At 34.8% G+C, this 17,424-nt stretch overlaps 1 protein-coding gene across 2 annotated transcripts in view; it reads left to right on the forward strand.

Moving 5' to 3' along the window:
• TMEM135 (transmembrane protein 135) overlaps positions 1 to 17,424 on the forward strand; it is a 243,075-nt gene that overhangs the window by 102,797 nt on the left and 122,854 nt on the right. Inside the window, exon 5 of one of the 2 annotated variants that reach the window (XM_007448842.1) lies at positions 580 to 645. The exons of the other annotated variant lie outside the window; for it this stretch is intronic. Within the exon in view, the coding sequence (XP_007448904.1) occupies positions 580 to 645 (66 nt within the window). The remainder of the gene's footprint in view (positions 1 to 579; positions 646 to 17,424) is intronic. 2 annotated transcript variants of the gene reach the window in all.

Genomic DNA, 17,424 nt, shown 5'->3' on the forward strand with positions numbered 1-17,424 from the left:
TATATATATATATATATATATATATATATATATATATATATATTTTGGTGCTATTATAAACAAAATTCTTAGGTTCCTTTTAGAATTGTTCATTGTTAGTGTGTAGAAAGCATTGTCTTTTCAGGTGTTATTTAATATGTGACATCACTGAATTACTTCATCTTCTGTCAGTATTTCAGTACCAGTCAAGTGATTTGGACTGAAATCAGATGGAAACTAAAAATCAGAATAAATGATAATTTCTGGATTGAGTTCAAGTACTAAAGTTTTATTTAATCTTTGTTAACCAAACTAAGTTTTAAACTTATTTAAATGTGCTAATTTGAAACTATAGGCATTGAGTGATAATAGCAGATCTAAATAACTTGTGAAATATTTCAGTTTGGGCTCTTTATAGCATTAAAATGTTCTGAAAATGATATCTCTAGAGTATAATGTAGAGCTTATTGTGCCTTATTGATGCTTCTCTAGAAGTTCCTAAAAAATGTAATAGTGTTGAATGTTTTGCATTTTGGGGTTGGGATGTCCAGTTGAATACAGATTATAGATGATATATTTTTGCTGTTTTTACATTCACAGGCCACAGAAACACTATTTAGAATGGGTGTAGCAAGAGGAACCATCACAACGTTAAGAAATGGAGAAGTAAGATGAGAATTTTGATATAGTTATTAATTCTTAATTCATAGTATACTTTTTTAACAAACTGAGAATACCTGATGTACAAAGTATTGAGTAAATCTCATCTACAAATCTATTTCAGTTAAGTCATGTTAGAACCAGATCTTGGGTTGAATATAAATTTCTGAGCCTTTTAATCTTTGGTTACCAGTTGTTTTCACTCTTGAAAGAAAATGACATTTAATAATAACTTCTGCAAATATATATATATTTATTGAACATAATCCCATACTTCTTTCTTTCTTCCTATTTTATGTTCTACAGATGTCATACTTCTTTCCTAGCATAAAATAATTTGAAATGTTGATATTTATCACAGAAGGAAGAGCGAAGGGAGGGAGAGAAATGGAATTTAATCTGTTCTTTCTTATAGTTGAGGCTCAATTATGATAGAGTCTAAGTTTAGACTTTTCTAAATACTCCTACCAATTCTTAAAAAAAAAAAAAAAATCTACTACCTGAAATAAATTTTCATTACCAAATTATTACTGGCCTAATTACCGCTCTGTCTGCTTTTTCTTTATTCACTCTCTTACTAAGATATACTTAGGTTGAGGTTGAATATAATGTCACATTGCCATGTTCCCTTTTCTATCCTACTAGCAAATATTTATGGATAAAATACAGTGCTTTTTATTCTGGAATCAAGTTCTGTGTTATTTAATGTAATATATATATAATTCAATACCCTAAACACTTGAAACTGTATTATTGTGTGATTATAAAATTTATCAGTCAATATATCTGCTTGTTAGGTGAAAATGCACAGTCATTTGGAAATTATATGCCTTTAAATAATGTTTAATTGTACCTACATTGGCAAATTTCTTTGGTATTAATTTGTAATATATATTTTGTCTGTGAAAAAATACTTAATTCATCTCTTTGTATTCTCAACAAACTACAGTATGTGGTGCCATTTTGAGAGAAGAAAACATTCCCATTAATAAAGTCAGACATATTTATTTGCCTAAAATGTGTCAAAATGAATTTTAGATTTTAGTTATTACTATGAAATTTTTCATGGAGGTGGTCAGTGAACTTTTGAACTTTATCTTCTTTTATAAAAAGTTTGGGGAAGTAAATGTATGCAAGACAGTTTTGCAAGTAATCTTCTGAGCATATCAACACATATTGCATATGTACATATTTTACTTAATGGAGAGGAAGTTAAAGCAGCTGGCTTTGGATCCATTTCTCCCCCAATTACTAGGGATTGCAACAGGTGACTAACCTGTTTAACAGGTATTAATGTAGGACAAAGTTTATAAGCACTCTCTTGTACATTTTTTCCTTGTGTTTTAAGATCTCTGAAAATGGAATATGTCTTCTAATCAGTGGCGCTTTATAGTCACCATTTGCTATTTTTCACATTTTAACACCTCTAAAATTAAGTCTGTGATATTTTAGAGTTGATAAAATATGATAATATTTTGTAGATTAAAAAAATACAGAGTGATACATAGTGAAATATTCAGTAAATGGTAGCTAGGATAGACCACAAATTAGTTTTAGGTATTTGACTTTTAGGAAATAGAGAATTAAGACAAAACAAAACAAAGAAATTATTGAATATGTGTAAATGCAAGTGGCATAGAGTTTTTGGAGATGGTAGGCTAAGTGCTATGGGAATAGATGATGTAATATGGTTCCCACCTTTAGAGGAGCTTACTCTCTGGTGGAGGAAACAGTGGCATCAATACGTAGGAGAAAAACCTGAAAGAGAGTTAAGGTTGAGTCTGGAAGTAAGTAACTAGAGTCCAGCTTACACTTGGAACGTGCTAAATTTCAGTGTCCGGCCAATAATAAAGAATTACTTTAGAAGTAGGAGATAAACGCAAAGGTTAACAATTTAATGGATTACTTAAAACAGAAGCTGAAATCACCGTATTTGTAATGTTAGAATTGTGATATGCTAAGGGAGGAGTGGTAAGGAGTTTACATGTCCTATAGGATATTTGCAAAATTGTTTTAGCTCATTACTGCGAAAATATCCATTAGGCAGGGATTAGTAAGTAACCCCATGACAGTGATATTAGGTAGGAGGAATAAAGAAAGACTGGTATATCCAAATTACAAAGATAGCAGTCTTTGAGTAAATTTGTGATCTGGATGCTTGATGATGCTGAACTTTGCTTGTCTGTTGTCTTCCCTTCTTTGTGTTCCTGCTTTAAGCCTATATTTTGTCTACCTGTTGGACACTTCTGCTTGCATATTTTAAGAAATGTTGAGATCAGAAAACGTGGTTCCTTTCTCTGAAAGGAAAAACGTAGTTTTTGAAGGAGTTTGAAATTTATTTTATAAGTTATAATGAATCATTGGAGGATTTAAGCAAAGGAATGATACACTGTCTTTTTAAATCTTCATCATAACTCTGCAAAGGAGAAATTATTATGCCCATTTTGTAGATAAACTGAGTCTCAGAGAAGTTAAACATTTTGCCTGTGATCAAACAGGTAGGAGATGAAAGACTTGGGATATGAACCCCAGTCTGACTCCAAAGCCCATTCATTCCACTATACAATATAATCTCCCTCAATGTAATTCACTTACTTAGACTAGAGTTTTCTAATCATTCAATTGTCCTATAGTTGGACAGTTGAAAAATAGCAACAGCATAGTAGCTAAGACCTCTGAGATTATGTAATCAGCCATGTTTTTTAATGCATTCTGACTATCACTGTTATCTTCTCATATGTGTAGAGGTATATGGCTTAAAATGAATAGAAAAAAATATTGACCCTTCACAATTCTGTTTTGTCACTGAATGCCTAACCATGTTGATGTATTCTTTGTACAGTCCTATATATAGGGTAGCTGGATTTTTTTTATTTTGATTAAATTACATAAGCTAAAAAGCAGGTAATTTTGGGGTGGCAGAATTTTTAAAAATTTAAATTTTTTTATTTTTTAACTTTTTATTTTACGTTGGAGTATAGTTGATTAACGATGTGTTAGTTTCAGGTGTACAGCAAAGTGATTCAGTTATACATATACATGTATCTGTTCTTTCTCAAATTCTTTTCCCATTTAGGTTGCTAATGTAATATTGGGCAGAGTTAATGTGTTTCCTTATTTGGGAAGGCTAACTTGTAAAATTATCACTATCAAAAATAGTTATTGAATGTGCTTGTCTCAAAAATTGTACTTTTAAAATATTTTCAAGAAAGGTACAATCCTGTTTTCAGCCTTCCAGGTACTTATGTATAGGGTGAAACAAGTTGTTTGTCAAAAAGATAAAGTTGCTCTCTTAAATTTCTGTATTGGAAAAATTATGTACTGTTATTTTATATAACTTGAAACCTGAGTAATCCAGAAATTAGTGTTTTTTTGTTAGAGTCTTCTTAATTCAGAGTTTTAAAAGAGAACAAAGTTAAGCAGTTCTTTACCATAGGCAGGGGATTTCAAACTCTAGGTCTTAATTAAAGCCTTTACCTTCTGTGTATCAGCTGCCACTGTATATCCATTGAATCACGGGGAGTATGTAATGAAGAAGCTAAATGATTTCTTGTAGCCAGTGAGTTGATTCATCTATTATAGCTTTATTAATTTTTAAAAATTCTGTGAATTTTCTAAAGTACAAGCATATCTATCTTCATTTTTTCCAGAATGTTTACTGTTTCATATCTGTGTCTTTATGTTGGAGAGATTCATGAATAGAAGAAAAAATAATCGTTGCCTGTTTGTTCAGTCACCACAAGTATTTATTGAACACCTTCTATGTTCCTGACGTTGTTTTAGGTGCCTGCGATCTATCAGTAAACAAAACAGACCAATATCCTTGTCTTTGGGGAGCTTATATTCTAGTCCACTGACAGCTTATGTTCTAGTTATGGAAGAAAATAAAAACGTACAAAGCAGCTAGGAAGTAATTACAATTACAAAGCTTCAAAAGAAGGTATAAGCAAGTATATGATTTAAAAGTATAAGCAATCTAGATAATGAAGGACGAAACAATAATTAGAATAGGGTAAGTTAGTTCAGAAGATTTCTTAGAAGGTACATCTTAAACTGGGCCTTGGAGAAATTTATGAGCATCATTGAAGAAGAGGTCAAAGGGCATTGCCAGTTAGGAGAAACAATATACAAAGGGACATAGTTGAGAGCTGGGAGAGATGTCTTGATGTAGAATCAAAAAGGAAGGGGGAGGAGGTCGTGGTGTTGAAAGGGAGTAAGATTTGTTGAGTGCCTTTTCCAGGCACTTTATAATTATTCAGCTCGTTTATACATCAAAACAGCTTTCCAGTTTAGATCCTTTTATCACCATTTTTTCCAAAGGAGAAAGTATTTTTTTTTTAAATCACATTTCCCTGAGAATTTGCTATATGAATGCTATGATGCTGTTTAATCTTGTGGTATAATCAAGAATGAATACCATTTCTTCTTCCCAAGTGGAGAAGGCAGCCTTGTGTGATGTAAAGAGCACTAGGCTGCCTGCCAGTAGACCTGGTTCTCTTCCTGGCATTAATATGTGATCTTGGACAATTTACTTACCATCTCACGATTTCAAATTCATACTTTGGAAAATGAGTTGATTAAATGATCTTTAAGGTCCTATTCAGCTTTTTTTTTCTTTTTTTAAAATTTTATTTATTTATTTATTTTATTTAGTTATTTTTGGCTGTGTTGGGTCTTTGTTTCTGTGCGAGGGCTTTCTCCAGTTGCGGCGAGCGGGGGCCACTCCTCATTGTGGTGCGCGGGCCTCTCACTGTTGAGGCCTCTCTTGTTCCGGAGCACAAGCTCCAGACGTGCAGGCTCAGTAGTTGTGGCTCGCGGGCCTAGTTGCTCCGTGGCATGTGGGATCTTCCCAGACCAGGGCTCGAACCCGTGTCCCCTGCACTGGCAGGCAGATTCTGAACCACTGTGCCACTACAGAAGCCCTATTCAGCTTTAACATTTTCTGCTTCTAGGCAGCTTTGTATAGCCTTTCTTTTTTGTGGTTCTCAGCCTTGACTGTGCATGAGAATTGCCCATGGATCTCTGTAAACTATAGGTGCGTGGGCTCCGTCCCCAAAGACTTTGTCCATTAGGTCTAGCCTAGGGCTCCAGTATCTGTATTTATTAAAGCATCTACTGATTTTGATGCGTACCCACTATTGTAAATTACTGTTTTAGAGAAGTATTTTTCAATCTTATGTCTTCTGTGAACTCAGGGAATGTACAATTTGAGTTAGACAAAACAGATAAAGAAATAACAAAGAAATCTGAGGTGTATTTAAAGATTTTTATTTATAAAGTAGAACACGGTAGCATGGTTTGTTGATGTTTTGGAAAGATGGATGTGGGATTAGACACAGTATTTACTTTTGTTTTATGTTACTGCATGGTATTAGGTATTCTGTATGTTTTATTAGAATGGAAACCTTTTTTTGCCTTTCTGGAGCATGTTTTTTAAATAAGTCATAAAGAATATTTCATTTTTGTGATTGCTGCAGTGAGGCCCTCAGTTTAAGATAAGTATAATCATAAATATCTTTGTAGATTTTTATATATATATATATATATATATATATATATATAAATACTAGGGCTATATTATCCCCAAATCATGAAGTTCATAATACAGTGATATAATTTTTAACAACTTTTTTATCCCCAAATCATGAAGTTCATAATACAGTGATATAATTTTTAACAACTTTTTTCATGAATTAAGGAATACTTGAAGAGTCTATGAAATTTACATATATAATATTTACTCTTAGTCACAAAGTTAATTGACTATTAAGATATTAGATATATCTCTAACACTGTTGAAATTATGTTAAAAATTATATTCAGGGCTTCCCTGGTGGCACAGTGGTTGACAGTCCAACTGCCAATACAGGGGATACGGGTTCGTGCCCCGATCCAGGAAGATCCCACATGGCACGGAGTGGCTGGGCCTGTGAGCCGTGGCCGCTGAGCCTTCACGTCTGGAGCTTGTACTCCTCAATGGGAGAGGCCACAACAGTGAGATGCCCGCGTACCACACACAAAAAAATTATATTCAGTTTAATATGATACTTAAACCAAGTATTTTCATTTTTTGAATGTAAACTCTTTATATAAGGAAACCTAGAAGTAAACTTTTATTTATATTTTTAAAATTGTGTCTGTTTTTTCCTCAATTAAATTTTTTACACTATTTATCTTTTAATACCACCTGAGGAAATAGATGTCTTTAATAAGCAAAGTATTAGTTATTTCTTATAGTGAAGTCTCTGAGACCTAGTGCCTAGTACTATGCCAGTAACTAGTGGCTTGTAAAATCTAATCAAATGAGCAAATATTTATTAGGGCATCTTAAAGGCAGATGTGACACGTGGCACTGTTATCAGATCTAGAGTCCCTTCCCCGCTCTTTCGTCCCTAAATATTAATTGAGTGCCAGGCACTATGCTAAGTGCTGGGTTTTAACTGTAAATAAGACTAATATGGTTTAAGCTCTCAGGAGTGGCTGAGTCCATAAACCTGCCACTTAGGACCTTGCCATACAGCATCGGCTTCTTTAATTAAATAAAAGCATCCACTTCATACATTACCCTGTGAGAAATAAATTTATAAAGCAGCTAGCATAATAACACAAAATAAGCCTGTTAGGCTTTAGCCTGTATTAAATGATAGCTATTTGTTATTTAATTAAATATGATGAAGTATTTTCTATATTGGAGTGAGTATATGGGCATCTCTAGATTGTGGTTATTTATAACAGAGTGTGAACTAACAGTTGGTAATGAAAGACACATATTTTGGGTCCATAGCTATGCTAATAGCAATGTTACTGGTACTTTTAAATGATCATATGGGACTCAAGATATTTGGGTCAGCATATATTACCAGTGCCCTCTGCTGTCTAGTGCCAGTAGCTCAGTAATACACAGTATATGTTTAGTTACAGACTTTAAGTGCACTACTCAGTCAAATTCTGTTGATCATGATTTTGTTTCTATACGTAGAATAAATATAGCAAGGGGAAGTGCAATGGTAGAAAAACTGACATATACAAATAGACATAAGAATCCTATTAAAAAAACAGAGTAAAGTCATTATGTAGTGAAAACTTAGATAATTCCAAGATAATTCCAAGTCTTAGTTGGGCAAAAGTCCCATTGAGAATGACTAGACACCGACATCCCAGAAATGCAGACCAAGGCTCAGTTGATCCTGTTAAGGAAAATTGGATTATCTCTTCTGTGATAAGACCTCTGATTTATGTATTGTATTTTATCAGGAAGAAAATATTAAGATACTTTACACATGTCTATTGCCATTGAAATATACTCTTTGTTAACTTGACTAGTTTCCTCTCATATCCGCATATCACTAAGGGAAAAAAAAAAAAAGAATTCTGACCACTTTAGAGGGTTTACAAATGATGTTTGCAGGTTTATTGTTTTGTTCTTCTGGGAGTGATTTCCTCATTCTAAACATGTTGATAAACCATACCAATACAGTTGGACCTCAGTATCCATGGTTTCTGCATCCGCATATATGTAGGGCTGACTGTACTAGGGCCATTTTATTTAAGGAACTTGAGCATCTGTGGATTTTGGTATCCGTGGTGGTTCTGGAACCAGTCCCCCAAGGATATTGACAGATGACTGTAATCTATTAGAATTTAGCCTAGAAAAGTTATTATGATGTTTTTCCTTTCAAGAAGTAAGTAGAATATAGCTTTAAAAAAAACAAAACAAAAAAACACACATGGGGAAAATGGATAACATCCTGAGAAGGAGAAACGAAATAATTATGGAAAAGGATCTAGAGAAAGGTTAAGGCCTAGGGAGTATTTATAATAAGCAAGGTATATACAAAGAAGTCCCAAACCTATCTCTGATGAGGTGGGAAGAAATGAGTTTTGATTGCAGGACAGAAAGTTTGAGATAACTGGAGCCACTGGTCATGATTTCAAGGTGGCGCAACATTAAGAGACTTCAAAGAGGTTGTAGGTCTGCCATCTTGCTCATTTTATAAAAGTTGTATTTCTTATTAGCCATCAATCTGGATGGTATAGATAGTGCCAGAGGCAGAAGACTGGTCTAAGTAACATCTTCATTTTTTTTTTTCAGTTTTCCAATTCCATGAAACAAAACAACATGTTATATTTTGGCAGGTGCTTAGAAAATTTAGAATCCATGCCAGTGGCATTATAAAACATTGAGCTTCAGAATTTATATTTTATTCTTCCTGGAATATTTTGTCTTTGTTACTAAATCTACTTTAAATGGCTCATCATGTTATGTGCTGTGGCATTATTTCATATTCTTGGTGAACAGTTTATTTGGAAAATTCTGGTGCAAAGAAGGCCAAGGGCCAAAGTAAGGTTTTAAAAACATCAGATCACAGTGTTTAAGCTTGGTGGCCTTGTCTATACCAATTCTGTATGTGCCTTTCTATACTGAGATAATTATCTTTCAAAATGCCCTTACTTTCTTCATAATAATAACTCTGCTTTTGATTTAAATACAAAAATAAATGTGCCATAATTTTGTCCTTAAACAAAACAAACAGTATCTGGATAATATCTGGAACTATGGAACACTTAGGTTTTATTTTTCAAAAATTGGAAGGGTTCTTAAGATAACATCAGTTTGTTTTGATCCTAATAGGAAGAGCTTTAGGCCAGGAAAGCAATTATTTCCACATGGGTAAGGCCAGTTCCAACTACCTCCCCACTGAACTGAAACTTGCCTACTTTGGTTATATAGCTAAATGTGATTGAGAGCATTAAAAATGCAGGCCCTCTTTTAAAAATAAAGTCTTTAGACATACAGAAAATGTTTCTTTGTACAAAGCATACCACAGGAATTTTGTGTGTAGTATTGGGGTGAGTTCAGCAGCAAGTAATTTAAACATTTTGAATTTCCAAAGAAATTCAATTTTTTACACATACGTGTGTCCAAATATAATTTTTACCATTTTGTTTGTATATCTTTTTTCCTTTCTTTGTTGACTCTTGGCTGTGTTCTCAATAGATGAGTTTGCTATGTAGAGACAAGTATTGTTTGTGGTGGTTCAGTAGGGATGTGGCAGATCAGAAAAGAGAGGATTTGTCTTAAATGATGTGGTTGGTCTTTCTGGTGGTCAGCCCTGATCCTAACACTATGAATCACTTCATTAGCATAACAGACACTCCTGTCACTCAGGAAATTCCAAGGGTGTTTCAAGCTGTGTATCAGGAACTGGAAACAAAGTGCAGATATATTCTTTATTATAGCACAATCTATAGATTTGCTTTTTCTGAAATTTTCATATGTATGGAATTATACAGTATATACTCTTCCATTTCTGACTTCTTTCACTTAGCATGTTTTTGAGTTTCCTCCGTATCAGTTTTTTTCCCCTTTTCATGACTGAATAGTATTCTCTTGTATGGATAATATTTTGTTGATATGTTAACCAGTTAACGAACATTTGGATAGTTTCCAGTTTGGGGATATTATGAATAATACTTCTGTGAGCATTTGCATAGAAGTCTTTGTGTTGACATATGTTTTAATGTCTCTTGGGTTGATACCTAAGAGTGGAATTGCTAGGTCATATGAGTAACTTTTAAAGAAAAAGTGGCTGTATCATTTTACATTCCCCGTGGCAATGGACAGGAGGCCAGTTTGTCAGCATCTTTGCCAACATTTGGTATTATCAGTCTTTTTGATTATAGCCATTCTAGAATTATGTTGCAGTATCTCATTGTGGTTCTCTATTGACTAATGATGTTGGGTATCTTTTCATGTGCTTATTAGTCATTTGTATATCGTTGATGAAGTGTCTGTTAAAATCTTTTGCCCAATTTTATATTGTTTGTTTTTCACTGTTGAGTTGTAGGAGGTGATTTAAAAAAAAAAAATCTGGATACAAATCTCTCATCAAATATATGATCTGAAAATGCTTTTTCTCAGTCTGTGGCCCATCTTTCTAAGTAGTGCTCTTTGAAAAGTTCTAAATTTTGGTGAAGTTCAGTTCATTCTTTTTTTCTTTTTTTGTATCATATCCAAGAAATCTTTTCTAACCTAACCCAGGGTCACAAAGATTTTCTCCTATGTTTTCTTCTAAAAGTTTTATAATCTTTGGTTTTACATTTAGATCTGTGATCCATTTTGAGTTGGCTTTTGCATACAGTGTGAGGCAAAGTTTCATCTATTTATTTTGCATATGGATATCCAGTTGTCCCAGCAGTATTTGTTGAAAGAACTCTGCCTGTTGAATTGCTTTGACACCTTTGTCACAAATCAATTGACTATAAATGTTAGGGTTTTATTTCTGGAAATTTTGTGGGTTTGGTTCTGCTAACAGGCAGGAAACACAGCCTATCTCTCCTACTGATTACAACTAAAAACTCTGAAAAGAATACATAAAGCAACTATCTGAGATCTCTATATAGAGTAAATAATCACAGGAGGTTTGGGGAAGGACGTCAAAACTGGACATGTGACTGATAGCAGTGAGTTTCCTTTTCCCTTCCACCTACCATCCTTTATCTCCTGGCTTGGACTCTAGGGACTCCCCTATTCTTGATCCCCACAATGGATCCAGGCAGAAAAAGCTCTAAGAGAAAACCCCTCTTCCTCTGTGTATGGTCAGAGAACTGGAAAGGAGGACCCCTGCATAAAGGAGACTGTGCAGAAAATCACCATTTTCTTTTTGTTTTATATTTTGGTTTTATTTTTCTGGTGGGACAGCAGCGCAGGCCCCAGTCATGAGGCTGTCCTCCAGTGGTGGTGGCAGTAGTGGCAGTGCCACTATGCAGCCATTTATAACTGAAAGGTAATCTTCCTCTTTGACCAGAGAAACTGGAAAAAGGGACTCCTGTAGTCCAACGAGTGTGGAGAGAATATTTGTTATTTTTCACTTCCTTTTTTTCCTTGCCACTTTACCCCTGAGGCAGTTGTAATTGCAGGAGACATGCGACGGAATGGGGAGCCAAAAAACCCAATGTAGACAGAGGATTGAGAAAAGGGACATGGGAGACAGACTGCAGGGAAAACCATGGAGAGGCAGGAGATAGAGAAAAGGATGACCTAAATCTGTGTATGAAGTCTGAAATTCACTCCTGAGCTAAGCATGTGTGGAACTTATTTGAGGAAGCATTAAGGCTTTGAGAACTAAACTATAGCATAGACCACTGCCCTTTGGTGGCACATATGGGGAGAGACTGAATAGCACTGAAAACACTTGGGAAACTGAAAATGGTATTGAAACCACAGCCCACAGACGGTGGGTTGGGACTTGTGGTTGGAACAAAGCAGGGTTGATTGCCTACAACAATGACAAAACAGCAATAAAAACAACAACAAATCAGTTCTACAGAGGACCAAGAGTCTTTAACATGATTAAGAGTATCAAAATACAAGTCTCAAGTCTCCAAAAGTATTTGACACACCAAGAACTAGGGAGATCATAACCAATTGTCGGGAAAACAGCGATCAACAGGTACCAATTCTGCAATTACTTCAGTGTTGGAATTACAATAAAAAGTTCTCAGAGCAGCTGTTATAACCCTGTGTAAACACTGTAAAACACTGTGTAACCCTGTGTAAAAGTGTATAAGCACTTTTGAAATGAATGGAAAGATTGAAGTTCCCAGACAAGAAAAAGAAACTGTAAAAAGAACCAAATTGAAATTTGGGGACAGAAAATTAAAATAACTCAAATATTAATATTAAATGTTAAAATAACTAAATATTCATTAGATGACTTCAATAGCAGAGTGAAGATAGAGGAAAGAAAAGTTGAAGAAAGCTCGATAGAAATTGTACAATCTGAACAATGGGAAAGGACTGAAGAAAATGAACAGAGCTTAAGGACCTGAAGGACAATATCAAAGGTCTAACATTTGTGTCACAAGTGTCCTAGAGGAGAAGACAAAGAAATTGGTGAAGAAAAAATATTTGAAGAAATAATGGCTGCCAACTTCCAAATTTGGTGGACATACATTTACACATTCATAAAGCTCAGTGAACCCCTACGAGTCTAAACATTGTATGATTCCATTTATATGACATTCTGCAAAAGCCCAAACTGTAGGGGATGGGAGAATAGATCATTGGTTGCCTGAGATTGAAGGTGGAGGAGCTGATTACAGAAGGACAAAACAAAAGAATATTTTTGGTGATGGAACTATTCTGTATCATGATACCGGGTGGTAGTACACGACTCTGTGCAGTTTTCAGAACCCTTGAAACTAAATTTCACTGTATGTGAAGTAAAAGATTGAAAAAGTGATGCTTAAAATAACAAAAAAAAAATGTGTATCGGAAGACAGTACCATTACTGTTGAAGATTAAGGAGCATAAATAATTAAGGAGGCTAGTTCTACAAATTATTTTTCTCCTTTGGCTTCTTTCAGGATTTTTCCCTTATCTTTGATTTTCTCTAGTTTGAAAATGATATGCCTAGGTGTAGTTTTTTTGGCATTTATCCTGCCTAATTTTCTCTGAGCTTGCTGAATTTATTATTTGGTGTCTGACATTAATTTGGGGAAGTTCTCAGTCATTGTTGCAGGTATTTCCTCTGTTCCTTTTTTCTTCTCCTTCTGGTATCCCCATTATGTGTATGTTATGCCTTCTGTGGTTGTCCACAGTCCTTGGATATTCTGTTCTGTTTTTTTTTTTTCAGTCTTCTCTTTGCCTTTCAGTTTTTGGAGGTTTCTACTGATAACATGCTCAAGCTCAGAGATTCTTTCCTCAGCCATGGCCCATCTACTAATAAGCCTGTCAGAGGCATTCTTCATTTCTGTTACAGTGTGGGTTTGTTTGTTTTTTAAATCTCTAGCATTTCTTGTTGGTTCTTTCTTAGGATTTCCATCTTTCTGCTTACACTGCCCATCTGTTTTTACCTGCTGTCTACTTTGTCCATTAGAGCCCTTAGCATATTAATCATAGTTGTTTTGAATTCCTGGTTTGATAATTCCAACATCTATGTTTGGTTCTGATGCTTGCTTTGTTTCTTCAAACTGTGCTTTTTGCCTTTTAGTATGTTTTGTAATTTTTTTTTTTTTTTTTTTTTTGCGGCACACGGGCCTCTCACTGTTGTGGCCTCTCCCCTTGCGGAGCACAGGCTCCGGACGCACAGGCTCAGCAGCCATGGCTCACGGTCCCAGCCGCTCCACGGCATGTGGGATCTTCCCAGACCGGGGCATGAACCCGTGTCCCCTGCATCGGCAGGCGGACTCTCGACCACTGCGCCACCAGGGAAGCCCTGTAATTTTTTTAAAATTAATTTTTATTGGAGTATAGTTGATTTACAGTGTTGTGTTATGTTTTGTAATATTTTTCTTGATAGTTGGACATGGTGTACTGGGTAAAAGGGAACTGCTGTAAATAGGACTTTAGTAACATGATGATGAGGTATTGCAGGAAGGGAAGCAGTTTATAGTCCTATGGTTTGGTCTCAGTCTTCTAGTGAGCCTTTGTCTCTGCACTGAACTTTGCAGGTGTTTCTCAGTTGTTTTCAACTCACATAGGTGGGGCAGGATGGCTAAAGTAGGCTGGAGTTGGGTTATTCCAGACCAATTAGGCTCTCATAATACCCCAGCAGGTTAGGCTCTAGTTAACTAGTTTCCCCTGAGGGCAGGTCTTATTAAGAACAGAGTGCTCTGGCTTATTTGAAAATGGTTCCTTTTCCCTTCTCCCTGCTTGGAAGCACAGGAGATTTTTCTCTGATATTTATTGGGAGAACCTGCTTAAGCTCCTGGAGGTAAAACTCACAAAAGTGTGAGGGTCCCCTTATGACTGGTGTTTTTAACTCAAATTTGTCCACGCTGAGCCTCCTGCAGTTCAGTCAGTTACAGTTCAGGTTTTCCTACTCTGGCAATGGTTGCCAGGGTTTCTACCCTGAGTCTCTACTGAGGTAAGCTGTGACTCTTGTATTTGTTAGTCTGTTTCTTCAGTCTTGGGGGAAGTGGTTTGCCCTGTCTCCAAGAAGAGTTGTTGGATTTTCGGTTTGTTCAGCTTTTTGTTAGGTTGGGGGTGGTAACTTCCAAGTTCCTCACACGTGGAACTGTAAGTCCCCCAGATTCATTTCTACATGATATTGAAGTGTTCAATTCCTTTTCAACTAAGTTTCCAATTTTTATTTTAAAGAGAAGATTGGTAACATGGAGTGTCTTTGAAATGGGGGTAATAAGCTTTAATATCCTTTATAAAGCCCAAGAAAGAAGTTGAAAAGCATTTGTCAAAAATAAAAATACAGAACAGAATTTTGAATATGTATTGATACTTAATAGTATTAAAATAAAGTCTTCTTTTGATGCACACTTTGCAAATTTACATGTTAAAATGATATATATGTGTATGTTTTGTATTTCCTATTAATAGTAGGTATATACAATGTGCATTTTGTGACCCACGAGGTATGTTTTTAAAATTCTATATTCAAACTAGGTGGAGGAAAATAAAAGTGTTTTCTTGTATGTGTGTTTAAGTTACGGTTTCTTGCTCATTGTCCAGATTTGTGATACTGGGTAGAGGTACATGTGAAGTTGTAAACCAGGTGGATTATGTGGAGGACTGCAGACTCAAGAATTCCCAATTAGTGAGCTTTTAGCTCCACATCTTTTAGCTCTGACAGCTCTATTAAAGCATTGTTGATCTTGCGTTTCAAAAATATTGATTCTGCTGCCTTAAGAGCTGTGTTTAGCTTTAGTTTGCATGGGTTTTGTCGAGACTATTTTGGCAGTTATGTTTAGTATTTTTTAAAAACCATTGCGTTATATTTTCACCTAAATGTTAAGTAGAAGAAAACCCTTGAAAAGAAAATCAAGTTATATACTAGGTATAGTCTTTTCTGTAGTCTTCTTAAACGTGGTTTATTACTAAGGCACAAATATAGACTAACAAACGTGGTAAGACCAGTTGTTCTCAAAGAATTACAGTAAAAGCATATGAAGGTGTTTTCCTTTTCTGGTGCTACCTGGGGTGTGCAACGCTATGGGAAAGGAAACACGCAGACTTTGCAGAAAATATGACAACCCCTTCTTATCACCACCATTGCCAAAGAAAAAAAGGTGTTAGCTTACCTCACAGAATGCTAAAAAGCAGATGGTAATAGCTAATTGTACCATGCCAAAAGATAATGAAAGATTCAGTAGCAAGTAAATATTTGTTGAAAACAAACTCTGTGCCCCTTCCCGTTTCTTCCACTTTTCATGTTCAGATCCTACTTATTCCTCAAGTGAGACCTATCTCAATTGCTACCTCCTCTGTGAAGCATGCTTTGCTTTCCCCAGCTGGAAGTCATTTTTCCTTTTTCTGCAATATCACAGCACAGTATTTATACTCTCTAAAAGCCTTCAGTATTTCCTGCATGTACGTTTGTTACTTAGTTACTTGCCTTATGTTTCCGGCTAGATTTTAAGTTCCTTAAGGACGGTTTTTGTGTCTAATTTTCCTTTGTATTCTGGATGACATTAGGTACATAATTCCAGTTTATGTTCAATGAGTTATTAAAGACAAATTGACAATAAATTAAGAGGAGAAAACTAAAAATGAAAGTCCTCTCTTGTAGGTATGTTTGTTTAGGTTTCAGTTTCTTGTTCACTGCATGGATTTGTGATATTAGGTGGAAGGCTGTTCAGTATAGTCTTAATAATCACATCTACCTGTTATGATATAATGATTAAAATGGTAGCACCATAATCAGGGCTCTGTGAATTGTAGGTGATGAGAGATATTGTCTGTGGGCAGGAGTTTGAGTCTCCTTAAATCTTCAACACCTAGGCCTGTGGCACATATAATTTCTATTTGCTTTTGTATTTTTGCTATGTTTGATTATTAAAACAATTGATTTTAATGTTAATGTGATGGGAGTGCCTGAAGGTACTTTGCATCACTTGCTGCTTATTGATTATTTTACTTAATGAAAATTAGATTTGCTTTAGGAAATATTTTTTCTTTAGAAAATTATGTTTTTAGACTGTGTTCTAGACACAGGGAATGTAATGATAAATGACATAACCCATGCTTTCACAGATCTCACTTTTTAAAGTATAGGTTCATTTGGGTTTCTTTTACTTTTTCTCTTGATCACTTAGTGTTAAATGTTATAAATGTGTCTTTTTGTTAAATAGTTTACTTTCATATGGAATGTAAGTAAAATTAATCTTTGGTTTTACTATGGTATTTGATGGAAATTTTCTCTATCATATGCACATGATCTACTAAGGTTTAATTACTTCTAATCCTAATAGAACATAGTTGTATAGAGTTTTAGGGAAGGGCAAGGGAAAAATGCTATTGCCTGAAGCTAAAAGCTCTATTGTGTTTGAATTGTAGCTGTCTAAATGACTGATGTTTCTTTTCACTTGGCATGGTTCAGTCATCCTTAAAATTTGTTTGTCACCTCTATAGTCCATAGTAAAGTTAAAGGCAAGTAAAATTTAGTTCTTAATGTTTTTAATTTCAGAGCACTTTTTAAAAAAAGGGCATTATAGTTAAATCATCTCATAAAAAGTAAACTTTTCTATAGGTGGATTTCTTAGGATAATTGAAATGTACAGCAGCGACACTGAAACTTGCGAATCACATTATTTTCTGTATGCTATTTCTGTATTAACACTATTGTTTAAAAATCCCAAAAGAGCTTGATTAATCTTAATCTGTTCTAAAAGCAAATTTAGTGAACATTCTCTAAATAGAAAAAAATTTACAATGTATCTTTGAAATATTTTAGAATCTTTTAAACTCAAAAAGTACTTTGTGTCACAGTTATTTCATCTGTTCTTTTGGAAAATTACTTAAGAGAATTCTATCTCGATCAACTATAC

The sequence above is a fragment of the Lipotes vexillifer genome, unplaced genomic scaffold, assembly GCF_000442215.2.
Source record: "Lipotes vexillifer unplaced genomic scaffold, Lipotes_vexillifer_v1.1 scaffold771, whole genome shotgun sequence".
Lineage (NCBI taxonomy): Eukaryota > Metazoa > Chordata > Mammalia > Artiodactyla > Lipotidae > Lipotes > Lipotes vexillifer.